Source organism: Phocoena phocoena, chromosome 10, assembly GCF_963924675.1.
Source record: "Phocoena phocoena chromosome 10, mPhoPho1.1, whole genome shotgun sequence".
Lineage (NCBI taxonomy): Eukaryota > Metazoa > Chordata > Mammalia > Artiodactyla > Phocoenidae > Phocoena > Phocoena phocoena.
Window position 1 is genome coordinate 36,319,732 of NC_089228.1, and position 27,030 is coordinate 36,346,761.

Below are 27,030 nucleotides of genomic sequence, written 5' to 3' on the forward strand. Positions count from 1 at the left end.
AGAATTCTACATGCACAGAGTTCCTTCCCACAGGGGAACAGGCATGATGGTGGATAGGAGACTGGTCCTGCCCAACCAGTGGGCCCTTTCCCCTGCTGCCACTAACCTCCTCCCGGTGCTGGCCGCCTTCAGAGGATGATTTGGGTTGCAGCTGGATGATGGTGCCAAGCAGGGTGTAGGTCTCATTCTGGGCACAGGTGATATTGGCATTGTCATGCAGGCCAAAGATCTCAGGCATGTCGTTGAGTGGAAGGCTCTTGATGTAGGAGAGGTAGCCCTGCAGGGTAGGAGCGCTGCGACTGAAGCCCCTGCCCTGCTCTACCTCCAGCCTGCGGGACAGCCCTCCAATTGAGCGCATCCACTACTCATCACCCCTGGTTGCAAGCTTTACGCATGTCCCTCTTACCCTCAGGACTCCATGGCCTCTGCTCCCTCCTAGCCCACTTCTCCCTGCTGCCTAGCTCCCTGCTTCTTCATTCAGCTGCTCAAAACCTGTCACAACCCCTCCTGCCACAGGCCCTTTACACTGCTGACCCACACTCTGGTGTGCTCCACCTAGCACCTGCCTGCTCCTCACACATCTTAGCTGAAGCATCATTTCCTCAGGGAGCCCTCCCTGACTGTGGTCTGGGCTGCTTCCCACCTCACTGCCTCACCTGGCAGCCTCAGAGGAGCTGCCCGGCCCCTCCCAGCCTCACAAAGTCCTCTTGGGCAGGGGCTGAGAGGCGGGAGCTGGCCTCTGCCCACAGAACCTGAGCTCCAGGGCTATCTTTGTGGGATGGATCAATCAATGAAAAGGAGCTACTGGCCGGTTGGGGCCAAGTCTTCCGGCACCCAGGTGTTCACGGCACCCCAGGACCCCAGCCTGGCAGGCTGCCTAAAGCATAGCCCCGGTGTGTGCTCACGTTGAGGTCGTAGGTGGGTTGGATCTGGTGGTAGACGCCCGAGGCACTGTAGCTGTGCTCGGGGAAGAGCACGGCGGGGCTGTAGAAGTCCTCCAGGACGTTCATGACGCAGCGGCGGTCCCAGTCGTCAGTGACGCGGCCCCCGTAGTTGATCTCCCCTGCCGTGTACTTGAGGACCTACGGGGTGGGTAGGTCAGGCCCCCACAGGCGCCCAGCTCCCCGCCCTCAGCCCATCCCCAGCCCACCTTGTAGGGGATGTGGTCATACTCGTCCAGGAACATCTTGAGCTGGCTGATGCAGATGCGTAGGTCCCCGTCTGTGAACTCGTAGGGTATGTTGAAGCCCAGGGGCCCAAACTTACGACGCTCCAGGGCATTCCCATGGAACAAACACAGAGACAGCAGCAAGGACTTGAACTCCATCACCTGCCAGAGGTGGGGGCGGGGCGGAGGGGTGTGAAGGGTGGGGATGGAGATGGGGCAGGTTGGGGGTGCACGTGCCAAGTGTGTCTCACCTTGTGACAGGAGTTGAGGAAGTCATCACTGAGGCTGCTGTAAGACTTGAGCAGGTTGGCCTTGACCCCGCGTGGCGGCTCAATGGTCATCTTGGAGCCATTCTGTAGGATGGACACTGGGAACTTGTTGCTGGGCAGGCTGGTGAGCCACAGGCGGAAGTCCCGGTGCACCTGGTGGCCACGCTCCACGTGAGCATTGAGACCCGTACCTGGTGGCTGCCCCAACACCAGGCTCCCTCCTACCCGAGGACCCTGAGCCACCCTCAGCCTGACTCCACCCCTGGGTTGGGCTGGGCCAGACCAGGCTGCACGGACCACTGGTAAAGAACATGGGCTTCAGCAAGTTCCAGGGTCACCCGTCTGTGCTGGGTGGGCTTGGGCGAGTCACTGGTAGCAGTTACTTGAGGGGGCCACTGGGAAGATTAATCTAGTTGATATGTGTTACATATGTCACTTCCTGAGCGCCCACTGTGTGCTGGTGGCTGGGCTGAGTGCTCTGTGGGACGATCTCATTTAGCCTTATCAGTCCTGGACGGATGTACTGTATTCCCTCGGTGTACCTTGTCGGGATTGATGTGCTCAATGAGGCGCTCCAGGACTGGCATCCAGCTCGGTGCCAGGTGGCAGTTCTGAAAGAAGACCCACTTGCCCCTCTCTATGGAGCTGCGCATCATGGCTTCCGCCCGAGGGCCCTGTGGGGACAGGAGTGCTGAGTGGTGGGGGACCAGCTGGCCCAGCCCACCAGCTCCCTTCTCCCCCACCCCCTTGCCCTTACCTGGCCCTGGCCCAGGGAGATGGCAGAGAGCTTCTTGGAGAACTTCATTTCTTCAGCAAACTTGTAGAGGTCGGCAGCCGGGTCAGTGCCAGGCGATAGCACGAAGATGAGGGGCGTGGTGGAGTTGGAGTCTTTGAACACCAATGACAGATTGGCTGTCTGCAGGGCAGGGAGAGATGCTGGGGCCACCTAGAGGTTCTCCTCAGGGGCAGGCGACCAGGGCAAGGTAGGGGGGTCCTGGGGCCCCCAGAGTAGTCCCAGAGGGGCTTCCTGGTGGGACCTGGAACCTCTCAGAGCTTTTTGGGGTGGTTAGGGGTCCTGGCCTGACCAAGGCTGCAAAGTGGTCTGTCCAGGTGCAGCTCGGATCCTGGGACCCAGGGTGGGGATTAGCCCAGGTGCTGGCTGACAGCACTTGCCTGGGGCTCAATGAAGCGTGGCTCCAGGTTGGTGGCCACGAAGTCCTGCATGGCATTGGTAACCTTGTCCCCACGTAGGCAGCGGAGGACCAGCAGCTTCTGGAACTGGTCCAGGTACTGGTCCCAGATGCCAGGCAAGGGCTCCCTGCAACAGTGCCCACGTCCCCCTGAGAGCCAACCTGTGGGAGGGCACTGGCCACAGGGTCTCTGCTTGCTGGACAGCAGGGGAGAATGGGGTGTCCAGGGGTACATGGCCGGGGGCATGGAAGAGATGTAGTCACAGTTGCAGGGCAACCCTGTGTGGCCCCTCAGAGAAGGCTCCAGGGCAAGCCTGTTCCTGGGTCTCAGCCCCTGGATGTGCCCACCCTGCTGTGCCCCGGGTCCCAGCTCACCGGTGGGGCTCAGGGCTATCAAAGATGGCCTGGAATTCCGACAGATGCTTCATGAAGTCAAGGGCGAAGGAGGAGAAGGCCGGCAGGTTGGAGAGTGCCAGGATGTCTCGCCAGGCCCGGTCTGACAGCCAGTCCGGGGCAGGGTTCTCACTCATGACAGGGACAGAGCCCCCGGACAGGAGGTAGCGCCACTCGCTCTGGCAAGGGACAGGGGAGGCTAGTGCCCAGGCCCTGAGGCCTGTCTCCAGCGCCCCACCTAGCAGTGCCTCCCCTACCATCCTCAGCCAGAGAAATGGAGTTCCCCTTAGGGGTGGCAGTTGCACAGGTCTGGGTTAGTGTCACCTCTTTCCCTTTCCCTGGCTGTGTGACCTTAGGCAAAGGATTTGACCTCTGAGCCTCTGTTTCCTCACTTGGAAAGTAGGAAGAATCAGAACTCTGCTTTCCAGGGGTTTTGTGGGGGTAGGTCAGAGGGTGGCTGTGATCCCAGCACCTGGCACACATTGAGGGCTCAAGCAGTGGTGCCTGTGACTTTCAGTGCTTTCCAACGCACCAGGAAATACCTGGGGCTCATGAGACCATGAGCTGGGAGGCTCAGGACTGTCTGTGCTCACCAGCACGCTCAAGGCTCTGAGAAGACATGTGCACAGGAGCTGCTGGGCCATAGTTAACCCAGAGCCTCCTGGCTGTTTTCAAGCAAGGACCTGGCCGCCCCTCCTGGTCGATCACGCACCTGGTCGATCTTGCCCTGGTTCATCATGATGCGGGCACACAAAAGGAAGGCGAACATCAGCTTGTGCTTCTCGAAGAGGCTGCGGCAGACACTGCTGTAGAGGTTGTAGGTCAGGTAGCGGTTGATGTTGGCGATGCGCTTCTTTAGGTTGTCTGCAGGGCAGAGGGGTGATGGCAGTGCAGGGAGAAGGGAGGGAAGCAAGATCCCTGGGGCCCAGCCCAGCCCAGCCCATCTCCCCAGTAGCCAAAGGGGCAGTCTGGGCACCCGCTTGGGGCATTTGCTCCGAGGAGCGTAGGAGGGGCGTGTGTTCTTACGTAGTGTAAGTCTGACGAGGATGTGTATGAGTGGACGTGGGTGTGAGTCTACGTGTGTGTGCCCGCTGTGGAAATGCATCCAGGTGTGTCACACCTGTGCCAGGGTAGAGCCTGGTGTTTGTGTCAACATGTGCATCTGTGCCAGGGCTACCTGCCCTCTCTGAGTTGGCGATGCCTGAGAGGAAGATGTTGAGAAACCACTCGAGGGAGTACTGGTACATGGGGTCCACGTTGGCCAAGTCAGACACGCAGAAGAAGAGGATCTGGGTACGGACGGCCACGGGAATGTACTCCATGCGCGTGAGGTCAATGTCCTTCTCTGTCTGCTCTGCAATCCTGACCTTGGCCTGGGGGTGCAGTACAGGGCGTGCTGGTCAGGCCCAGGTAGGTTGTCAAAGGGCACCAGGCAGAGGTGGGTGGCGATAGGGGGCAGGCCTGGGGCAGGTGGGGAGAGGCAGGCAGGGGTGGGCCGGCAGTTGCTGACCTGGATCTCAGCAGCCTTCATCTTGGAAGCCTCCAGCACCTTGATGAGCTCCATGTCATCCACAGGGTTGCCCTCAGAGGAGCTGAGCCGGTACAGGATCTGGTCTTCAATGTCCTTCAGCTCCTGGCGCATCTTGGCATTATTGACAATCAGCTGGTTCTTGGCTTCCTCAAGGTCAGGCCGCTCCTCAGCCACTACCTGGCCCAGCAGCTGGTCCTCTAGGCCACTGCCAGGGGCAGGGGACATTATGTCTGTGACACCTGGTGGGCCCTGGAGGGCCAGCCTGGAGCCTGCTGACCTATGTACCTGTGCTCCTGGGGCTCCAAAGAGCCTAGCATCCCTGTTGGTGTCAGCCTGGAAGGCCTGGCCTCTGTCTCAGGCTGCAGGGCTAAGGCAGAGCCTGGCTTCAAAGTGACCAGTTCTCAGTGAGACCTCAGGTGGCAGCTTGGAATCCCAGCAGGGGCCAGTCAGTTGAACATGTGAGTTGCTGGGGTCTGAAAAACTCCCTCTCAGCAGGAGGGGGCTGGGGGTGATGGGGAGGGACAGGACTTAAGGATGTTTTCACCCCCTTGTCTGTGGAGAGGTTCATAGTGGCCACTGGCATGGAGGCCTTAGCACTCTCTGTGGGTGGTCAGCAAAAGCTATAGTGCCTGGGCTTAGGGCAGCAAGGGCAGGAAACGGCTTGGGTGCAGGGAGCCAGAGTATGCCCCCCACAGGGCTCCAGGACAGCTCTGGGGGTGAGTACACAAGGGCTCAGCAAGGGCTGTGGGGCAAGGGTATCCGGATGAGGTGGGGCTAGTGCTGGCCAGGGAGGCTGGGGGAGGGGTTCCTGACCAGGGATCAGGATGATCTGAGGGTGGGGTTTCTCAGGTGGAAACGGTGGCAAGTAAAGGGAGTTGGTGGAGGGGCTAGAAAGACCTGAAATGCAGAGTGCCTGGGAGGAAGCTGGCGGGGCCTCAGGGGGAAACCCACTGAGTCTCTGCCTGGGGGTGGGAGGAGGCAGCCAGGCAGGCTGAGGCAGAGCTGATGCTGGGGGTCCCAGGGACCAAGGGCTCACCTGGGAGACAGGGTGAAGTTGATGAGGGTGAGCTTGGTGGAGATCTCGGGCGTGTAGTGTGGGTTGGGCAGCTTGGTGGTGATGTACATCCTGAAGTCCTCGTGGTAGGGGATCACCGTGTCTCCCAGCTTTAGCACCTTGTTCCCCTGCTGCTTGTATGTCTGTGGCAGGTGGGATGGGCAAGCGCTGTGGCTTGGGCTTCACCAGTGAGGCAGGGGAAGGGGGCCGCCCCCACCCCCACTGCTGCAGGCCCACCTGCTTGAGCAGCACGGGCTCCAGGGCGGGATCCAGCTCCTCGCCCACGTTCTCTAGAAGGCAGGGCTTGCCAAAGCGGATGGCATTCTCCATGCTGCGCAGGAAGTCACGGTCGCTCAGCTTGAACACATCCAGCCCGCTGTCCTTCTCCTGTGGGCACAGGGGGCAGGTGGGGGCCGCGGGGGCTGAGAACCAGCCTGAGGCTCAGCTACTCCCCCTGCACCTGCTAAGCCCTGCTGGGTGGGGTGGTGGCACCCGGTGGGTAGGCTCACCATGTTCTTGATCCATTTGTTAGCCTGGCTCTGAGGGTCAATGAAGTGGGTCCAGCGCTGGGAGAACTGGTTGATGACCCCATTCTCCACTGACAGTGTGTCGTTGGGGAGGCCAGCAACCTGTGGGGGACTGGGCTGGGTCGGGGGTCTCACACAGCAGGCTCAGCTGGGACATCAGCCACTCCCAACCTTGTGCTTTGGCTGTGTTTCCCTTCTTCTTACTGCACCCTCTTGAGGGTGAAGGGCAGTCCTGAGGTCTCAGCCCCCAGGACTGGTCTCCCTCCTATTGGCTGGCTCCCAACACCCTCCTTCGCTGGGCCCGTTGTTCCTCATGCCTGTTGAGTCCTTGCTCAGTCAGACCATCTTCACGGAGCCAGTAAAGCCCATCAGCCCTCCCGCACTGTGTTCACGCTCAGCCCCTGCCTGAGCCTCTTGGTTCTCTCCTTGCGCCAACTCTACCTGTCCTCCAGGGTCTAGCTCGGACACGATCTCGTAACCCTCACTCTGGACACTGCTCTCCCACCCCAGTCCCACTCTCATAAGCACCCCTTGACCTCTCTGCCCAGCATCTGTACCACTCGCTCGGCTTTCTCCTCTCCTACCCACCAGCCTCTGACTGGCCCCGGGCGGGCTCAGGAGACGCATCTCTAAGCAGACCCAGGAAAGAGGGTGGGAGGGAGGCGGGAGGCTCCTGGCCCAGCCCGACCACACTGCAGGCCCAGCCCAGTTGCTCCAGCCCCCCGGGGTGGGCACCTGCCACGAGCGGATCTTCACGGGGTTCCCCAGAGTCCCGATTAGCGTGGGCTCGGAGGTGTGTGGGACATGGTGAGTCGTGAGCTGCTTGACCCAGCTGTCGTAGAGCACCGTGCGGTACTGGCCCTGGGGAGATGCCAGACTCAGGGCCACCCCACTGAGACAGCCGCGATGCCCTCCCACTTCCCCCTGCACCCCAGCGCTCAGCAGTTGTGCAGAGGTCAGAGCTCAGACATGGAGACGGAGGCCTGAGTTCTAGCCCCACTTTGGGGAACATCATCAGCCTCCACAATCCTCAGCCCCTTATCTGTGGAACCAGCATAAGAACAACAATGCCCACCCATCAGGGCAGCTGTGAGGATTGAATGAGAGGCACACAGCAAGCACGGCAGTGTGAACTCACACTTCCCTCTAGAAGGCCAGCCCCACCGGAGCAGGTTTTCTGGCTGTTTTGTGAGCTGCCATATCCCCAGTGCCTGGAACAGCACCTGGCTCAGACGGGGCGCCTGAGAAGTGCTTGTTGAATGAATGAGAGAAGAGCCGCCCCTCAGGCCACCCCTCATGGAGGTGAGGCCTCAAGGTGGGGCCAGGGGTTCCTTACCGTGAAGGGGCCCAGGTAGGCCACAAAGCCTGCAGCCACCAGCACGTCCCCGAAGATGTTGTCGAGCGTGTGTTCCAGGTTCTCCACCGTATCCTGCCAGCGCACCCTCTCGTCCGACAGCCCGTTGATGAGCTGCAAGGACAGCCCATGGGGTGGGTTCTGGGAGGCTGGGCCGGGGGCCTGGGTGTCCCTGCCTGGCGCAGTCCCCGAGGTGGCCGGTGTGGGGGGTGTGGACAGCCACCCTGGGACCCCCCCTACCACCCGGGCCCTTCCAGCCTGTCGGGGGCAGGCCACACCACAGGCCCTCACACCTTGTCGGCGCGGCCCAGCCGCTGCTCGCACTGCTCACACTTCAGCTCCAGTTCCTCCTTCTTAGCAATGCAGTCTTGGTACTTGGCCTGCATCATGGCAATGCCATCCTCCACCTTGTGCAGGCGCTGCTTCGCCTCCTCCAGGATCCTCTGTGTCACCTCCAGGTCATCCTGGGCCTCCCGCAGGGCTTGCTGCAGGCAGAGGACGCAGGACCAGCTTTCCTGGTGCCCAGAGGAGCCCACGCCCTCTCCCCTGCCCCCTAGGTCTACCCAGCCCTCACCCGCTTGGGCTCCACGGCCTTGGCCACGAAGTGGTACTTGTGCATGGCGCGCACCCACTGGCAGATGGAGGTGCAGGCCTTGGACACCTTGGCGATGGCGGCCGGCTGGAACTCTTCATTGTCGATGTATGGCTGGATGGCTTTGATCACCGCCTCTCCAATGTTGTCCTGGGGATGGGAACCATGGGCTCAGGGGGCTGCTTCCCAGGGAGGACAGAGAAGGCTCTGCAGGGCTGAGGGGCATCCTGCTCCTGCCGCTATGCCCCATGTAGGCCTCAGTACAGGTGTCCTCCCTAGGGAATAGACACAACCCACAAAAGCTGGCCAGAAGAGGATCTTCTGTATTCTAGGATTTCAAATAACATGATCAGAGATTTTTCTTTCTCAAGAAATGACACAACCTCAAGATCTGATAATACAGGGACTTCCCTGGTGGTCCAGAGAGTAAGACTCCACGCTCCCAATGCAGGGGGCCCGGGTTTAATCCCTGGTCTGGGAATCAGATCCCGCATGCATGCCGCAACTAAGAAGTCCACACACCACAACTAAAAAGATCCCGCATGCCGCAACGAAGGTCCCGCATGCTGCAACTAAGACCCGGCGCAGCCTAAATAAATAAATAAATATTAAAAATTTTTAAAAATGAAGACCTGATAATATGCAGGCCCCATTTAAAACCCATTTAGAGACAAGGGCTCCTTCTTGGCTGATGTGGAGACGAGTGAGTGGTTCTGATGCCCAACCCGGCTCACGTTCAAATGTAATAATCCCTACCCCAAGAGTTCACCATACTCTTGGAGCACTTGTCCTACCCTGGGAGAATCCAGCTCTGTAATTCAGGATGAGCCCAGGAATCTGTACTGTTCATGAGCCCCCAGAGGTCAGAGCTTGGGACCAGGGGAACCTGAGTGCTGGCCGTGAGCCTCCTGATTTGGGCTCAGTTAGAGGGATGGGGAAGCCCATAGAGTCCAGCTGTCACTGAGATGGGCCATTGTCTCTGCGCTCCCAGTGCAGTCTGGGACGTGCCCAGGGCTCCAACACTGACACATGGTGGGGGAGGGGGGGAGCGGCCCGCGTGGGACTAATTTCTGGGCTGGAAAGGGGCCCTCCAAGAGGGCTGCAGGCTCCAGGCTGACCTAACCCTAAGCAGCCCCGTGAGAGAGCATGCCCATGGATACTGAGAACCCCAGAGAGACAGGAAGGCAGAGAAATCCAGAGACAGACAGGCACTAAACCTCAGGTGTTAAGGCTGAGGGAGAGGCGATGACTGAGCAGCCAGGGAAGGTCTTGGCCAGTGCCATGGGGGTTTCAGGAAAAAAAGAGCAGGAGAGAGAATCTCCAGGCTGCGGGGCCTTGGAGTGACTGTGGGTGATGTCCTATGGGCATAGGAGCCTTCCCAGGTCCTGATTTCCTCAACATCCATCTGTTGGTTGGTCCGTCTGTTTCCCCCACCAGCTGGAGAGCTCCTCTGTGCCAGGATCTGGTCCCATCAGCTCTGTGGCCACAGGGCTGTGTGTGTTGCAGGCAGAGTGAGATAGGATGGAGGCCCCAGCGCCGGTTCTCCTCACTTCTCTGCCCAGCTGGGTCCTGCCCTCACTCACTCCCAGCTGGCTGGGTGCCTGGCACGCTCACTTTGTCAAACTTGAAGAGGCTCTCCAGGAAGCGGCCGGGGTCTTGCAGCAGCCCCTTGCCTGGCTCCCAGTAGTCATCCACCTTAGAGCCAGGCTTCTCTCCAGGGACCTTCTTGGGCTTGATGCCCTTCATGATGCACACAGCTTCTATGACCAGCTTCACACCTGGGGGTGGTCGCTGCATGGCACGCACCTGTGGGCCAGGCCAAGAGTGGGGAAGGGGGAGGTCCATCACAGAGTGGTACGGTACCTCCAGGCAGGGACAGCCACCAGACAAGGTGGGCCCCACCAGCCAAGTCCCTACCACTACAGACCAAGGGCACACCCGGGGATCCCCCAAGGTCTGCCTTGGCCTATGGCAACTACTGCTCCCCCGTATACCCAGGCCTGGCCACGAGGTCCTGTACGTTCATTTCTCAAGGCCCAAAGCCCTCCTCATGCACCTGCCCGGGCCCTGGGCGCTGATACAAGGAGGTAAGGGCAGGCAGCTGGATTCAAGCCCTAGTTCTGCCCTCATCTCTTGACATATGACCCTCAAGGGATGTGTAGAGGGAGGGCCTAGGGGCCAGGACCCAAGAGGGCTCCAGGGAGGGATGTCAAGAAAAGCCTGGGGGTGCCTAGCCACCCACCTCGGTCACATCATTCTTGTTGAGGTTGCGCAAACTGGCCAGGGCTGCATCCAGGGTGGGCAGAGCCTCATCCAGATCCTTCTGGGCATCGTCAGCAATACCTTGTGCCTTCCTGGCCTTCTCATTGGCCTTGATCTCCTCTGCTTGCACTGAATTCCGGGACTCCTCAGCAATGGTTGTGTCCACCTAGGGACCAGAAGTAGGGAGGGCCCAGGGATGGCCCGTGTCAGGGACAGGTGTGCCCTCCTCCCCTTTCTCCTCTCTGTGTCTCAGTCTCCCCAGGTGGAAGGAAATGAGGGTTGGGATGCCCCATTCTCTAAGGACCATCTCGGCTGTGACAGCCCATGGAGACCCGGGAGTGCTAGGAACCCCTTCCAATCCTGAGTGCTCATCATGGGCCTGGCATGGGGCTCAGGGCTTTACATGCTTGAGCATAACTACCCCATGGGCAGGGCCCCCTAAACCCACAGGGCACCTCCATGCAGAACAGAGAAAGGCACTCCCCTCCCACAAGTCACTTTCTTTCCATCTGCTGGAAAAATTTTCAATACCACTGCCTTTGTAGAGCAGGACATGATTGTTTCTGCCAGAAAGCTGCCATCATGAATATGCAAACCTGCGGAGGCTGCTGTGAGGACCGGTCCTCAAATGTGGGCCCTCTTGTAGACTCAGAGGATCTTAGAGGGAGACTCAGGCAGACTGTGCACCGCTACCTGTGGCTGCCCTGCTGCTCAGTCCGTGTTGTGATTATTGGGTTTGGATTTGTCTGTCTTGCTCATCACCATATCCTCTGCCCAGTGCAGCGCTTGGCATAGAATAGGTTCTGAGCAAGCATTTGTTGAATGAACACATGACTGAATGAGGGAACTGGGCACCAAGAGGCTAAGCAAACTGTGAGGCCGGGCAGCTAGGGATCTTGTGGTTGCATGGGGATGCCGAGCATCCTCAGACATGGTCAGCCGTCAGGGAGGGGGCCAGGAGCACTTCCAACCTTGATCTGCTCCATGGTGAGCGTGGTCTCCTTGGCAGCCTCCTCCAGCAAGGGGCGCATAATCTCCAGCTCTTCCTGCATCTTGGCCACGTCCTCCGAAGTGCTCAGCAGCTGCGGGGTGGGAGGCGGGGGGCACAGAGAGGAAATCTGGTGTGACGGTGTGATGGGGACCAGAGAGTGAGTTAGGCCTGGAGGGAGCAGGGGAGAGGTCCCTGCAGGGCCGCCCTCATTCACGAGAGGCTGTGGCCAGCAGCTTCAGTGGCCCCCAGGTTGCCCAGTGGACCCCAGAGGAAGGGAGCAGTCCCCTAAAAATATTTGGGGTGAACTGCTTTGGCCTTGCCCTTGGCCAGCAGCTCTTTTGGTGAGGGAGGAAGCCACCCATTTAAACACTGTGGGCTGCCAACTGAAAGGCCAGGCTGGGCCTCCGGGGTCAGGACTGAGACTGCATGGGCAGAACCACGGGCAGCTATACGTTGCCCACAAGGCCCCACCCCAGCCCACCTTGTCGAGGCCACTCTTCATGCGGTTCCTAGCAGTTTTCAGCTCCTGTTTCTTCTGCCCGATGAGAATGGAGAAAATATTGAGCAGCTCCAGGTAGCTCTTGGGGGTCACATAGTTGTGGCGGGCCAGCTCGGCCAGATACTCGACACACTTCTTGGCCACCGACTGGTGGATATACACACAAACCTGAATCTGTGAGGGAGCAGACCACTGATGCCAGTCTTGTAGAGCCCCCAGCAAAGATGGGGCACCAGGGTGCCCTTGAAGCCACTGAAGCCTGGTTCTGGGGAGGGAGCCACGTGCAGGAACCTCAACGGCCCTCACACTCACTCTCTCCTATGATCCTCACGACCTCCAGGTAAAGGTCACCTATTCTGCAGACGAAAAATCCCACGACCCAGAGAAATCAAGGGGCTTTTCCGAGTTCACACAGTTGTCAAGGGCAGAGTTCACTTTGAACTTGGACCCAGGTGTGTCCCAGCTCTTGGCCCAGTGCTCTTATCACAGCCCCTATGACCTGCCTCTCTCAGAAAGCCCTAAGGTGGGGCCCCTCTCGGAGGCTGTAGATGTGGGGAGGGAGGGCCCAAGGCCTCAGCACAGCTGGGCAGAAATGGGCTCACCCTAGCTCTTGGCCCCCAGGTGACCATCACTGTCTCAGGCTGGACCAGACAAATCTACCCCCCACCCCATCTGTAGTCTCTGGGTTGTATCAGGGGGCTCTTTGTTTGTTTGTTAATGTAGACCATTTTTTTAAAAAAACTCTTTACTGAATTTGTTACAATATTGCTTCTGTTTTACGTTTTGGTTTTTTGTCGCCAAGGCATGTGGGATCTTAGCTCCCCGACCAGGGATTGAACACTCACCCCCTGCAGTGGAAGGTGAAATCTTCCCTGGACTGCCAGGGAAGTCCCCATATCAGGCGACTCTTTAAAGAAAGTTTCCGTGGAGCCCTCAGAGAATAAGATAAACAGTGACTGTGTAACTGTGTGCCCAGCCTCCTGCGTCACCGTGACAACCTTGTGGCATTCCCATTATACAGGTGAGGAAACTGAGGCTCAGACAGATAAAGCTGTCTGCCCAAAGGCTTCCCATCAGTGGTGGGCCTGGGAATCTTACCCAGGCCTTGGAGACCCCAAGCCCAAACCTACACAGTCCCCCTCAAGGTCTTGCTCCTCACCAAGATACCTACCAGTCCTTCAATTACTTTGGGGGTAGCGTCTAGCTCTGGGATCTCGTTCAGGAACATGGTGGCCACAGACTCCAGGGCTTCTGCCGGCCACTCATTAAACCAGTCGATGGTACAGCAGTTGACCAGGGAGGGGAATTGCCTTAGGTGAGCTCGGAAGACCTCTCCAATGGGGCTGGGGAGGTGGGGGTCCAAATGAGGCCCTGAGACACTGACTTACACCCCCCAGGAACCCAGGACCCAGGGTCATTTCACAGCCCTGTGACATGGCAGTCTGGACCCAATGGCATGGTGGCCAGGCCCAGGCCACTTCCCCTTGTGGCAGGCCCAGGTGCTCCCCCACCTAAAACCACTGTCCCTGCAAGGTTGCAGTGGCCACCTGTACCTCATGCACAGCACCAGGTGGATGCTGCTGCGCACACGCTCGGTGTAGGCAGCCATGAGGTTGGTCTTCATGGGCTGCAGGCCCTGCTCCTGGACGTAGGGCCGCATGGTGTTGACAATCTGGTCCTGCTCATCCGTGTTGTAGAGGTTGGGAATGTCACCTGAGTTCAGGACATTGTTAATGTCCTCTAGGAAGGACTCGTCCTTGATCTGGGGGGAAGATGGGGATGGAGGAGCTGAGTCTTGATGATGGCCCCTGGGTGTTGGGCTCCATGACCATGGTCTCACTGGACCTTCACAGGAGCCCCATTCCACAGACCATGCCACTAAGGCTCAGAGAAGCCCAGGGTCACCAAGTGACCTCACAAGTTGTGGTCCAGGACTCACACCCAGGCCTGCCCTACAGCAGAGACTCTGAACATCACTGCTGGGCTGTGGAAGGGCCCTGGGTCCTGGGTGGGAGATGTGGTGTCTTCCTCCTCTCTTGCCAGGCCTCTCTACATCTCAGTTTACTCACAGGAGAAAACCAGGCCACAGGGAGAAACGGGTCCTTGCCCATCTCATATGGCCAGGGCCTAGTCAGTGCCAGAGGGCACCCTCACTTGCCTGACTATGTAAGGGGAGCCTGGGGGATAGGAGTAGGGCTGGGAGCCTTCCAGGGCTTCAGCTTCGGCCCAGTCCTGACCACCAGTCAGGTTTAAGCACTGCCCTGTTTGTCTTGAGACCCTGGACCCACAACCTCTCCTTCTCTCAGACCTGGGGCGAGGCCTCATCTAGGGAGCTCCAGACGGAGCAGCCCCAAGAAGGGGGCCATAGTCACAGCACCTCAGGCACAAGTCCTGTGGTCCTTGAGGTAGGAAGCCGTTGGCCAGTGAGTGTGGTGCTGCTTGTGGTCAGCCATAGTGCCAGGGGCCTTCTTTACCCTCGGGGCATAGTAATGATCTATGCCCCCCACCAGCCCTGACAGGCTAGGTTTGGCCCCCTCCCGCTGGTCCCAGCTATTCCTCCCAAGATCCACCCCAACTGCCAGTGATGTGGGCATGAAGGACTGACCACCTTCCAGGATGCCACACTGGGGTGGGTTGTATCCAACCCACCCTGGATCCCGCTCACTGCCCGTGTGGTGGCACCTGGGTATCTGAGAACAGGAAGGTGATGGGCAGGCTGTGCAGGCCAGCCTTGAGCAAGACCTTCTTGACATCATCACGCCACTCGGTCATGCCATAGTTCTTGGACAGCTCAATCTGGAAGCACTCATACTCGGCCCTGGAGACAGGTGGTTGGGTGGAGGCATGCCAGAGCTTGAGGCCAAGAGCTCCCACCCCAGCCATCTGCTCCCATCCTGGGAAGACCTGCTGACTCCCCCAACCCTGAACCTGCTCTCTTGCCTCCAGACATTTGCTGAGGCTGCTCTCTCGGCCTGGAATGCCCTTCCCTTCCATCCTCCCATCCTTGATTAGAAGAGAAGGTCCATGGCCACCTCCTCTAGGAATCTCTCCTGGATACCTGCAGCTACCCCTCCCCCATCCCTGCAGCATCACAGGGCACTGCTGCTGTCTCTCCTTGGACCCCAGGTTACCCTCCCAGGGCCAGGTGCGTCTGCCTCAGCATAGAACATGTGGAAGAACGCGAATGGAACTGAGTCTGCCACCGGCCGCCCACTGCCCACCACGCCTGGGGGCCCTCACATGTGCGAGGCCAGTCTCGTGAGGGACCTGCGGCCACTGCCGCCCACACCCAGCAGGAGCGCGTTGCCCAGCGCCTGGCGCAGGGTGCGGCTGATGCGGCAGACGTGGCTCACGGCATCCATGAAGAGGACCAGCCTCAGCTTGGCTGTGCTGATCTGGTTGTAGTCCTCCATGTACTCCTCAATCACCTGCATCATCTGGCAGCGGGGGGTGGGGGGGCACGGGGAGAGCTGGGTCCTCCCTCTGTCCCCGTGCACTGTGCCCCCCCACAAGGGAGCACAACACCCCATCCCCCCAGCCAGCCCTGCTCCTCTGTGCACAGAGGGATGTTGGCCTTAAGATGCCAGGTCTGCCTGGATGAGGCCTGACCCGCTGGACACACCAAGGCCTGAGGGTCGGGTCAGAGACCTACTGCCTTGAGAGCTCAACAGGATGTACCGACCTGGGGCCCCATGGGAGCTCCTGGCAGCTAGGAGAGGGTCTGTGTGAAGACACCAACAGGAGGCCCCCGCACTCCAGCTTCATCCTGCCACCCTGGGGTCTTGACTCAAGACTCGCGGTGCCCAGGGCCCTGCCGCGGCTCTGTGGGTGGGATGCTAGTCCCTCAAATGGGCATAGTGTGTTCCTGCTTACAGAGCCTGTCTCAGTTGAACCTTAGGCTTGTCCTCAGGAAAGGGCCAAGGGGGGCCTACTGTGCCCATTTGACAGGCGAGGAGATGGGACTCAGAGAAGCAACTTCTGGCCTGAAGTCCCTGAGCTGGCCTTCCAGACCAGTGTCCGACCCTCCGGTCAGAGCATGGTGGTCTCTTAGCAGTGGCTGCAGAGGGCTGGGGTCTCGGGGGTCAGGGGTTGTGGGTCAGGGGTAGGTCCCCAGCAGGCCCCTTCACCTTCTTCTTGCTGGTGATGAGCTCATAGGACTTGACGTCGGAGCCTGGCGACATGAAGTCCCCATAGAGGATGGGCTGGAAGGGGCAGACCTCTTCGAAGGCCACCTCCCACTGCTCCATGCAGCTCTCCAGGAGCTTGTCAAACCAACTGCGGTCCTCCTCGTTCACCAGGCGGTCGCGGAACACACGGCAGCTCTCGTGGTACCACAGGCGCAGCAGTTGCACCTTGTCCTGCGGCCGCCCCAGCGTCAGGGCCCGGTCTCGGCCCCGCACCCTCAGCCACCTCTCGAAGCACCTGGACCTGGCTCTCCTACCAAGACCCTGCCAGGGCCCTGGGTGTCTGCTGTCTCCACAGAGCGTGGAGTCCACATGCTGACGCCTGGGCCTCTCCACCCCCAGCTCCAGGCGCAGCTGTGCCTGTGGGGCTCCCAGCTCAATTAGCTTCTCCCCTCTTAGGGTCCCCACAGCTCCCAAACCCCAAGCCTGAGAGGAATGCCCGATTCTCCTTATACCTTCCTGACACCTCACGTCTAACCACTCACTTGACTCCAAAGCGCCCTCTGACTCTACCCCAATCCTGCTGCCACCTCCATGCTGACCTCCCTGCCTCTCCCTGGGTGACAGGACCGCCCTCAGGAAGCCCCAAAGCTCTTCTCTCGACTCCTTTGGCTATAGCTAGGCAGGGCCAGGGCTGGCATCTGTCCTATTCACACTATGCCCTTGACGCTGGGCCCACACACTGACCCATCCATTCCCCATCCCAAAGTGCAAATGTGCCCCTACCCACCCCCCAGCTCCCATCACCTTCAGGACTCTCTGCCCCTGCAGCCCCCAGAGCCTGCCCAGCACAGCTGACACTGCTCCGTGCTGTAGTCCTGCTCCTTCCACCTGGTACCATTCACTCTTCCCCTCAATCTTCTCACACACAGGGCTTCCACCAGGAACCCTCCCTCCCTTGCCATGCCCCGGCTCCTGCTTTTGTGTGATCCCATCACAGCCAGCATTCTAGGCGTGGATTTCACCTGCAAGATAGGACTCAGCTGCATGAAGGCAGGGCTCCTGGGGGCTTGGTACCTGTTGCCGTGTCCCCAGCTCCACCCCCTGCCCGAGAACCTGGCCAGATGAAGGCTGAGGAGTGTTTGGGTAGGAAGGCCTAAAACCAGGGAGGACTGTGAGGGCAGTGTGGGCACTCCACTACTGGACACTGGGGAGGGGGCCCACCAGTCCTCACCTCAACCTTGGCCGGGTCGGCCATGAGCATGCCCTGGAAGACCTTGGAGAGATCCCTCAGGTTGAAAGTGTAGTGGGATTTGGCTGGGGTGGGCAGCAGCTGGGAGGTGATGGTGGAGTACACCATGATGGTGGCTTCCACGAGGGGATCCGTGAAGTGGGAAATGTTGGGGGCACCGGCTGTGGAAACAGGAGAGTGGCCCTGGGTCATAGCCCTTGCAGATCCGGTGCTGTGTTCTCTGCACATACCCTTCCCCAGCCTGCATGCTTGGATTCTGCCCACTCTGCAGCCCTCTCCGATGCTACTTCCCCAGCAAGGTTTTCCTGGTATCCCCCACCATGGGGTGAGGAATCTCTCACTCGGAGCTCCCCCCCTTTTACATCCTTATCACTGATATAGCCTGTCCATATATTGGGGCACTGCGACACATTCATGGAATTGAGAACACTAATGGGGCCAGACCTGAAACGTGCCACTCTGAGCTGTGCATGGGGAGGGTTGCATGGCCCACACGGGGTTCAGGAGTGCACCACAGTGGACGTGGAGGCCTGGGGCTCAGCCATGACCTTGGGGGCTTATCACCCCCTTGCATTTTCACCACTAACATAACCTATTTGCTTGTGCTTTGAAAACAATGCAATTCTTTGCTGGGAACCAAAATTCTGTCAGTGGGAATTTGGGGCAGAGGGAGCCCCCAGAAGAGGGAAGAAAGCAAAGAAGGGGCAGGATGACTCACTAGCCCCAAAGCGGGCTCATCCATTAACACAGGGACTGTTCTAGGTGCTGGGCACAGAGGGTAGCCCCAGCAGACACGCTCCTCACCCCCAAAAAGTTGACTTTCTTTGGGGGACAGTAAACTGGGGATGGAAAATGTGTCGAGAGAGGTTTGGGGAGAGCCAGCGTTGGGGGATATGACATAAATGCTGGGGAGGCCTTGCGGAGGAGGGCACTTGAGCAGAGACCCGAAGCCTTGAGGTGCCAAGCAGGTTCAGAACTGGAGAAGGTGTTCCAGAGAGGGCGTGGCCAGGGCGAAGGCCCTGAGGCAGGCATGTCTGGGGGGGTTAAGGACTTAGCAAGGGGGTGGTGAGAGCAGACAGTGATGAGGGGTGCCCACCACTGCCAGGACCTGGGCTCTAGTCTGCATGAGATGGTTGAGCAGAGGAGGAATGTGATCTGATTCAGCGTTTGAATGGGTCCCTCTGACTGCAAGGGGAGGATGGATAGACCTCCAGACAGATGCAGGGGGTGAAGACAGAATCAGGGAGACCGGCGTGTCGGGGGGCTGCTGCAGTGGCCTATGAGTGAGGGCTGGGGTGCTGAGCAGCGCAATTCGGGGGGGTTCTGGAGGGAGAGGCAGCAGAACCTGCTGAGAGAGAGACAAAGAGAGCGAGCAAGTCCGGATGGTGCCAAGGCCCTTGTCCTGAGCGAGTGGAAGGACACAGTGGCCATCAGCTGAGAAGAATGGAGCACCAGGTGCTGGTGGGTCAGGGGCTCGGGTTTGGACATGTTCAGCCTGAGACGCCCAGTGGACATTCAAGAGGAGAGGAGACATCGGTCCGAGGTTCAGGCAAGAGGTCTGGACTGAACACACAGACTCAGCGGCATCCGCACTAAGGGGCTTATCACCAGGGCAGGATGATGATGTCCCAGAAGAGTGTGTTTAGAGGGAGTAGAGGCTGAGAGTAAGCCCCCCGTCCACCTAGGAAGGTGACTGGGAGGAGGAGGGGTGACCCCCACAGACAGCTGACAGCCCGGGAAAGGTGAAGACCCAGCTGACCTTTGGTCTGGACGCTGCGAGGCTGCTGGTGACAAGAGCCCACTCCGGGGACTGGTGGGGCTCAAGAGAAAGTGCGAGGGAGGGCTGGTGCCCGCAGGAGGAGAAAACGCTCTTGGAGCGTTTTGCTCTCAAGGTGACAGAGAAATGGAGCCAAGGCTGGGGGAGGGGGTAGGGAGGGGACAAGAGAGGGGCTTGTTTTGTGTTTTGTTCTTAAGATGGGAGAAATCGGGGCGTGTCTTTGCTGATGGAATGGCCCAGTGGAGAAGAGAACACTGATGTCAGTGGCTGTCAAGCAGATAATAGGGGATGGGACTCAGGCCTAAGAGGAGGGCTTGGCCTCATACGGGAGCAGGGAAATCTATTCCCAGGAACAGGAGAGAAGACAGGGCCCAGGGAGGCCTGGGTGCAGGTCAGCAGTGGACACGGAGGCCTGAGGAGGTCTGGAGCGGCCAGTCACCCTGCTGCAATGAGCAGCAGATCTGCTGCCACACGGGGGACGCCTGACACGAACTCAGGTTGCTCCTGGCTCCAGGCTCATGCCCTCTCCTCAGAGCCTCTGCTTCTTCACACAGGGTGGGACTTTGTTGGATTCCTTATTCATTCATTCAACGTGCATTCACCTTGCTTCTACTATGGGTCGGACACTCACCCGGGCACTGAAAGACTGACCGGCCATGTAACGGTGAATGAGCCATGCAGGCCGTCGGTGCTGGGCAACCTTTGCTCTAGCAGTGGCCCGAGGTCCCCTCAGGAGTCTGAGGATGGTTCACTGTGGCCCCTGGGACCCGGCCTCAACGACATCCAACTGGAGTCCAGGGCTCCCCCTGGAACCAGTGCCCCTGCCCCATCCAGGCCTTCCCAGGCCCTGCCCAGGCCTGCACTTACGCACGGGCTCCCGGTAACTCTTTTCTCCAAGGAGTCCATCTAGAAGGTTGAGGGAGAGACACGGGGCTCAGAGTTAGGTGGGTCCCTTGCTGCCCACCTTGAACGGTTGTGCTCAGCTGGGCAGCCCCAGAGCAGCCACTGACCATCACCCCCCTCCTCAGAGCCACATGGCCCCCACCTCCAAGCTGGGCATGGGGCGAGTTCTGGTCTATAGCCCCTGAGGGCAGGGCAGGCCAGGCCAGAGGAGGGAAGGCCTGACTCCCATCACCCACCACCTGGCACAGTGCCAAGTGGAGTTCAAAGGTCAGAGTGTGTGTTATGTAAGAAGTGGACTGGTTGGGGGAAACTGCATCCTGGAACAGACTTTTCTTCAAGCTCCATGGAAGATCAGGGCCATTTTGTCCATTCTATCTTGGTGGCACTTCCTGATTTACAAAAGTAACATCCTTTCACTAGCCTTTCTACCATATATGCGTGTACTTATACGGATGAAAATACATGTATACATATGTATAAATCATATATTCCACAGTTACCACATGCCGGGCTTCTTGCTAGATACTCTACATGCAGTGTCTTATTTAACCTTCACAACTCGGGGTGTTGGGCACTGATATTATCACCCATTTCAGATGAAGAAACTGAGGCTCAGAGAGGTTCATGAATTGGCCAAAGGTAACATAGCTGAGTAAGGGGTGAAGCCAGGGCTGATGTCAGTGGTTCAGCCACTCGGCCCTTCCCAGTGCTGCCCAGCTGTCCTTGGTGTGGCTTACCTGGCCGGGGCTTCTGCCCTAGCCTGTGGCCTCCTACCCCACTCCTGCCCGATACTCACCCATCCAACTGCCCAGGATGGTGGAGAAGATGCGCTTCTTGCTGACCTCATCCATCTCAGCAAAGGACAGGTAGTTGAAGTGGCGGGTCAGTCGTGGAGTGATAGCATTCCTGCCTCCACCGGGGGGACCCATGGCACAGACAAAGTTGATGTCCACCAGGCTCTTGAAGGCTCCTGGAGTCAGGGCAGGAAGTTAGAAGGCCCTGCCCAGGGCTACATTAAGACTTCTGTAGGCCCTGGGCACTTTTGCCTTCTTGGGCCTCCTCCTCCATTAAAAAATATATATATTAAAAAATATAATTTACCGCAGTATTGGTACATAGACAAATACATTAATATTATGCATTTTAAATGTTCTTTGACCTAGAAGTTCATTTTCCCCTTGATTTTTTTTTTTTTCGGTACGCAGGCCTCTCACTGTCGTGACCTCTCCCATTGCGGAGCACAGGCCCCGGATGCGCAGGCTCAGCGGCCATGGCTCGCTCACGGGCCCAGCCGCTCCGCGGCATGTGGGATCTTCCCGGATCGGGGCACGAACCCATGTCCCCTGCATCGGCAGGCGGACTCTCAACCACTGCGCCACCAGGGAAGCCCGCCCCCCCTTGATTTTAAAAGACATTAAAACACTTCCATGGACTCTCTGTGAGTCCTGTGGGCCCAGGTCCTGTGCCTACTGTGCCTAATGGGTGAGGCCCTGGCCCTGCCCAGCACACCCAGCCCCACCCCGCTGCCCCAGGCGGCCAGCACGCACCGATGATCTTGCGGTCATACCAGCCACCGTGGTCCATCCACTGGCGCAAAAGCTCAATGGGCGGCTGGGCGCCATATGTCTCCAAGGCCGGCATGTTCAAGTCATCGATGAAGAAGATGAAGTTGCGCCCCAGGGGCGGCCCGAACACACCCTTCCGCCTGTGGGATGGGGCTGTGTAAGCCCAGCACCCACGGGTACCAGGTCCTCAGGGAATCCAGGGTGGCAGGATGGCAGCTTCACCTCTGGGAAGCCCTCACTAACTTCAGGCTCCCCCGAATTGCTGAGCCTCTTGAGCAACTCCTTGTCCCATTCTGAGCATCCTGGGACATCACACCTGGCTGCTCTGAGTCTTGCCTCTAGGCAGATAGATAACAAGCCCCGCCCGAGTGCTCAGCCCAGGGAGAGCACCCACAGAAGGGCTCGGTGGGAATTCCTGATGGAAGAAGGCTCCAGAGCAGTTTGCAAGGGAGCCCAAGGGCCACCCGGGAGGGGAGGGGTGACAGCAGCTGGCCGAGCCAGGCTGGGGGACATCGGACCCAGGAAGGAACCAGGGTGCCTGCCTCTTATCCAGCTTGCTGTCGATGAGGTCCTGGGTTTGGTTGGCTGAGGTGCGGGCAGAGAAGGTGAGGAAGTGGCTGATGTATTCCAGCGGCAGGTTCTTGAGAAGCTTGTTGGAGATGGTGAGGGTCTTCCCTGTGCCCGTCGGCCCGATGCACAGCACCTAGGAGAGCAGGGGACACAGGGTCAGAGCGCTCTCACAGGGCCCAGCATGCAGCACGAGCTGCCGCCCTGTCAGTGTGGGAGCCAGCCGCTCCTGACCTAGGCCTTGGAAGTGTGGGGTGAAGCAGGGCATGGCAGGGGCACTCACGGGCTTGTGGTTGGTGAGTAGCATATCTAGCAGGTAGGACATCTGGATGGTGTCCATGGTTGGCACGATGATGTTGCAGTAGTTGGTATCTGGCATCATGGTGAACGAAGCTGAGGAGTCCATCCACTTCACCCAGGCAACCTGGAACCACAGGTGGCACAGGGTGGGCCTGGAACCTTCTCCCCGTCTCACCCTTGGCCAAGTGCACCAGGAGGGCAAGGAGCGGCACTGCTGGGACTCAGCAAGAGGGTCCAGGTGAAGGGCTGCTTCTGACAGAAACAGGAATCCCTGTGCCCACTCTCCACACAGGGTGGGGGACTCCCAGAACAAACCTCCAGGAATGGGGGGCTCTCTGCACACAGCTGCCCAAGTGAAGGCTTCCCTGCATCCAGCTACCTCAGTGGGGCCAGTCTCTGGGCCTCTGCATGAAGGAAGTACTCTGGGAACTGGACAACCCAGAATGCAAAGGTCTCTGCTGTTTAGTTTAGGCTACCCAAGCATGTGAGGGCCAGAACCATGGGGCTGGCATCGCCTAGACGCTGAGAGGTCACCTGGCCCTCTCTCCCCCACCCTCCCCACCTGCATGCATCCCTTCACCCACAGCCCTGACTCAACTTGCAGACCTCCCTTGATGGGGGTGTTCACTGTGGTCAAACCCACATGTCCCATTGGGAACGGTACTGATGGCTAGACTCAAACGTGCCCCGTGAGACCCCCAGCAGGACCCTGTGCAGTAAACATCTCTATAGATGCCTCTCTGGCCCCTCTTCCTTCTGGGCTGGAGTCCTGATCCCATGAGGGTAGGCTAATGGGACCCTCGCTAGCTAAGAGGAGAAATGGGGACATCAAGACAGGCCATAGGGGCTTACTCCCCCACCCCTGAGGAGCCCAGCCCCTGGGCAAATGGGGCTTTTAAGTAGAACTGAGTTGATTAATACCTGGGCTCAGCATCAACACAGGGGAAGTAGTGTGTATGGTTGGGAAGGGAGGCACTCTGACATCTCCCAGTCCCAGGTTCAAGTCCAGCTCTGCCACCGACTAGCTGGGTGCGACAGTTCTGAGCCTCAATTTCCTTGTTTGGGAAATGGGCACAATAATAACCATGCTGTGGGTCTGTGAGGATTCAGGAGATGATGCAAATAACCCCAGCCTGAGACCTGTGACCGTCAATGCAGCCTCTTCTCTGCAGTCACTATTCATCGAGGAGGACAGCCGCCACCCAGTGGGGCCCTCCCTGGGCAGGTCTGCAGTCACCTGCTTGCCCTCATCATCGTCCTCATCGTCAGTGGCGCTGCTGATGCCGCCGTCCTCCAGCCTGTAATCAAACACCAGCCCCTCCTCCGGAAAGAGCAAGGTCAGCTGTGAAGGACCAGGGGGAAAACCAGGCGGTGAGACCCGGTGGCTTGCGTGGCTACTTGTTTCTGGGGGCCGGGGCCTGGGGGATGGCCCCAAAACACCCAGCATTCAGCGTATGCATCCCAGACCTTGGACCCCAGCCCAGGGGCTGCCGCCTCTCACGTTTTCTGTCTTCATCTTGATCCTGAGCCAGTGGCTGAAGCTGATGCGACTGGCGCTGTCCCCTGTGGCACCCACACTCCAGATCAGGGAGAAGATGAACCAGGGCTCGATCAGCTCTGGGATGCGACTCAGCTTTTTGGGAGGTATTTTCTTGAGGCCCTGGGGACAGAGGCGGGGACAGAACTAAGTGGCCTGAGGAAGCCAGGGGGTGGGGGCCATCCCTTGGCCTCTGCCGTAGTTTTGCGTCTGCAGCAGACTGGTCGGGGTGTCCCATGACCCATGTGAGCCAATCTGATTCTGTCTTCCAGAAAGCTGGACTTGGGATTCAGGGCCCTCAGATGAGGAGAGAAGGCCCCCAGCCCACTGCTCAGAGCCGTACCCCTTTAGGCAGGAAGGGCTTGAAGAAGCAGTCCAGCAGCTTGAGGAGACTCATGGTCAGGTTGCTGTTGGTTGAGGTGATCACCTCCTTCACTGAGGACCGGATGAAAGTGATGGACCCCTACAAGGGATAGACACCCAGCTCTTGTGGCTGGTGGCCATAGCACCCGGCTGCCCCATCTGGGCCGGCACACTGTAGTCTCACTCACCTCCAGGAAGCTGACAAAGAGGGCCTTGAACTGCTCCTCAAAGGGCTTGAGTAAAGCAGGGAGATGCCTCAGCCAGCACTCGACAAAGGGCATGAGCCCCAGGATGCTGGGCTCCAGGTACACCATACCACAGCGGGATACTGTGGCTGGGGAGGCCACTGCCAGGTCCTGCACCTCAAACATCATGGTCATCGCCTGGTGCCAAGATGAACTGCGTGAGTGGGCCAGCCGCCAGCCTCCACAGCAGGGGAAAGGGCTGCGGGGCCATGGGGAGGTGTTGCCCATCCTGCAACCGTGGGCAGGCCATGGGGCAGGCGCTGGGCCAGGAACAGGACTGGGGTGGGGGCAAATGCAGGAACCCTTTGGCCCTCAGCTGATAACACAGCCCTCCCCAGAAGCCAAGAAGGAGTCTAAGGAGATTCCTGGGAGCCCTCTGGCCAGCCTCGGGTCAGGGCATTTTGGGGTCCCTAGAGCCCTGGGGATATCCGATGGGAGCTGTGTGCTCTGCTCCAAAGCCCCGCACCTGTGTACATGGACACAGGGTCACACTGACATCCAGGTGTTCTCAGAAGGACTCAAGAGACTGGCTGCTCTTAGGCTCAGGCAATACCCCTCCTTCTCTAAGAACTGCCCCACACTTCCCACCAGGCAGCTGTTCCTATGTTCTCCAGACTCCAGGCACGTTGCCAGTATGCCTAACCCAGAATCGGCCGATATGACTGCAAATAGGCCTGGGAGGCACAGCATCAACCAGGAGCTGGGGTAGTTGTCCTGGCCCTGGGCTCGGAGCATCACAGAAAGTGGGTCTGCCGAAAGGGCAGCACTGAGCAGCTGTGTAGGACGTGCCTGCAGTACAGGAGCCTGGGGATGGGGATGGCGCTGTGGCCCCAAGAGGGAAGGGTGGAGGGGGATGAGGCTTGGCTAGCGTGGTGTGCCCTGGGCCCACCTGGCTGCGAAGGAGAGCAGAGTGAGCAGACAGGCGGACACACCTCTGTGAGCTTGATTATCTCCCCGGAGCTGAGGCACAGCTTCTTGTTGTCGTCCAGCACCGTGTTCATGTTCTCAATCCAGACAGCGTCTACCGGCCCATCGAACACGTACCACTTCTTGTTGGTGTCAGAGGTGATGGCCCCCACCCGGATGAGGGAGGAGAAAATCCCATCTGTCCTGCAGCCACCAGGGAGGAGAGGGCTGTAGGTGCAGGGGAGGCAGGGCGGCAAGCACAGCTGGCTCCCAGGGAAACCTGGATCCATGCTGGCCCTGCTCTGCTTTTGTTTTTTCTTAAATATCTTCATTCATTTAAAAATTATAGTAGGGAAAATGGGACTTTTTGGTATAATAAATATAATGAAAATGTGTGCTTATATTCTCTCCCTGCTGAGTCCTCACTAAAGTTCTATTAAAGGAGAATGAAAAGTAATATCCCCAAAAGAAAAGGAAGATGAGGGGACTTTCCCAGTGGCGCAGTGGTTGAGAATCCGCCTGCCAATGCAGGGGACACAGGTTCGAGCCCTGGTCTGGGAAAATCCCACATGCCTCGGAGCAACTAAGCCTGTGCGCCACAGCTACTGAGCCTGCACACTACAGTCCATGAGCCCCAACTACTGAGCCTGCGTGCCACAACTACTGAAGCCCACACGCCTAGAACCCACGCTCCACAACAAGAGAAGCCACCACAATGAGAAGCCTGCACACTGCAACGAAGACCCAACACAGCCAAAAATAAATAAATTTACAAAAAACAAACAAACAACAACAAAAAAAAACTATAGTGTCCTGGAATTTAAGAAAAAAAAGAAAGAAAAGGAAGATGAGGGAGGAGGCAACACAGAAACAGAGGTCCACACAGTCCCGGAAGATGGACAGAGGTGGAGAAGGGGTAAATGACCTCGCAGAGAAAGCAGGGTCATGAGATATATCTAGTCCCTGCCAGAGAACCCAAGAAGCCTCAGACTTCAGAGGCACCAAATGCCAGGGAAGGGGGTGGGTAGGAGGGCATTTTTCTGGTCTGATCCCCAGGCCCTCACCTAACCACACAAGAGCCTGGAGTAGGCATGGGTGAGGCCCTTTACCAGAAATGGGGGAAGCTGGACAGGCCCACATTCAGAAAGATGGGTGACCGCCCCTCTTCAGTGCCCATCCTCCACTGGGTTCCAGAACACTGGGACCAAGAAGACACCCCAGCAGGAGACTGGAGACTTCTCTGGAGAGACAGAATAGCCCTGGAGAAAACCCTCAGGTGCTGACATCTCTCCCAGTTTGGTGCACTTCCCCTAAAATGCACATCTGAGCCCAGGAGCAGAGGCCCCAAGAGAGACCACCAGCCTCTCGTGGGTACTAACAAAAGTCAACATGTACTGAGAGCTCAGCATGTGCTACACTGTCCCAGCCATCTTCCATAATAATGGTGTCATTTTTTCCCCCACTTTGCAGATGAGGGACAAAGGCCCAGGGGGTGAGGTGGGTCACTCAGTGAGCAAGTGCAGTGGTGGGTAGAGTCCCAGGCATTTGGGCTCCAAAGCCAGAGTTCCCGACCTTCCACTTGGCTCAGGGAGGGAGGCGGCCCACGACCCATAGCCTGCAAAGGTCTGGGAGCAGGGCAGTCACTGGAGGAGTCCCGGGCC

General features: G+C 58.6%; 1 protein-coding gene across 1 annotated transcript in view; it reads right to left on the reverse strand.

Moving 5' to 3' along the window:
• Positions 1 to 27,030, reverse strand: part of DNAH1 (dynein axonemal heavy chain 1) — a 73,084-nt gene that overhangs the window by 2,078 nt on the left and 43,976 nt on the right. The window contains exons 36-73 of the mRNA XM_065885906.1: positions 25,396 to 25,573; positions 24,407 to 24,601; positions 24,199 to 24,318; positions 23,820 to 23,978; positions 23,556 to 23,660; positions 22,302 to 22,442; positions 21,994 to 22,154; positions 21,434 to 21,591; positions 20,683 to 20,856; positions 19,851 to 19,889; positions 17,189 to 17,367; positions 15,958 to 16,188; positions 15,071 to 15,267; positions 14,513 to 14,648; positions 13,384 to 13,592; positions 13,002 to 13,173; positions 11,813 to 12,004; positions 11,312 to 11,422; positions 10,321 to 10,506; positions 9,693 to 9,884; positions 8,061 to 8,228; positions 7,780 to 7,971; positions 7,469 to 7,600; positions 6,868 to 6,993; positions 6,115 to 6,234; positions 5,843 to 5,992; positions 5,588 to 5,748; positions 4,531 to 4,756; positions 4,198 to 4,393; positions 3,733 to 3,884; positions 3,003 to 3,199; positions 2,611 to 2,755; positions 2,195 to 2,353; positions 1,980 to 2,111; positions 1,420 to 1,590; positions 1,151 to 1,330; positions 906 to 1,082; positions 107 to 277 (exon numbers count right to left, since the gene is read on the reverse strand). Of these exons, the coding sequence (XP_065741978.1) occupies positions 107 to 277; positions 906 to 1,082; positions 1,151 to 1,330; positions 1,420 to 1,590; positions 1,980 to 2,111; positions 2,195 to 2,353; positions 2,611 to 2,755; positions 3,003 to 3,199; positions 3,733 to 3,884; positions 4,198 to 4,393; positions 4,531 to 4,756; positions 5,588 to 5,748; positions 5,843 to 5,992; positions 6,115 to 6,234; positions 6,868 to 6,993; positions 7,469 to 7,600; positions 7,780 to 7,971; positions 8,061 to 8,228; positions 9,693 to 9,884; positions 10,321 to 10,506; positions 11,312 to 11,422; positions 11,813 to 12,004; positions 13,002 to 13,173; positions 13,384 to 13,592; positions 14,513 to 14,648; positions 15,071 to 15,267; positions 15,958 to 16,188; positions 17,189 to 17,367; positions 19,851 to 19,889; positions 20,683 to 20,856; positions 21,434 to 21,591; positions 21,994 to 22,154; positions 22,302 to 22,442; positions 23,556 to 23,660; positions 23,820 to 23,978; positions 24,199 to 24,318; positions 24,407 to 24,601; positions 25,396 to 25,573 (6,190 nt within the window). The remainder of the gene's footprint in view (positions 1 to 106; positions 278 to 905; positions 1,083 to 1,150; positions 1,331 to 1,419; positions 1,591 to 1,979; positions 2,112 to 2,194; positions 2,354 to 2,610; positions 2,756 to 3,002; positions 3,200 to 3,732; positions 3,885 to 4,197; positions 4,394 to 4,530; positions 4,757 to 5,587; positions 5,749 to 5,842; positions 5,993 to 6,114; positions 6,235 to 6,867; positions 6,994 to 7,468; positions 7,601 to 7,779; positions 7,972 to 8,060; positions 8,229 to 9,692; positions 9,885 to 10,320; positions 10,507 to 11,311; positions 11,423 to 11,812; positions 12,005 to 13,001; positions 13,174 to 13,383; positions 13,593 to 14,512; positions 14,649 to 15,070; positions 15,268 to 15,957; positions 16,189 to 17,188; positions 17,368 to 19,850; positions 19,890 to 20,682; positions 20,857 to 21,433; positions 21,592 to 21,993; positions 22,155 to 22,301; positions 22,443 to 23,555; positions 23,661 to 23,819; positions 23,979 to 24,198; positions 24,319 to 24,406; positions 24,602 to 25,395; positions 25,574 to 27,030) is intronic.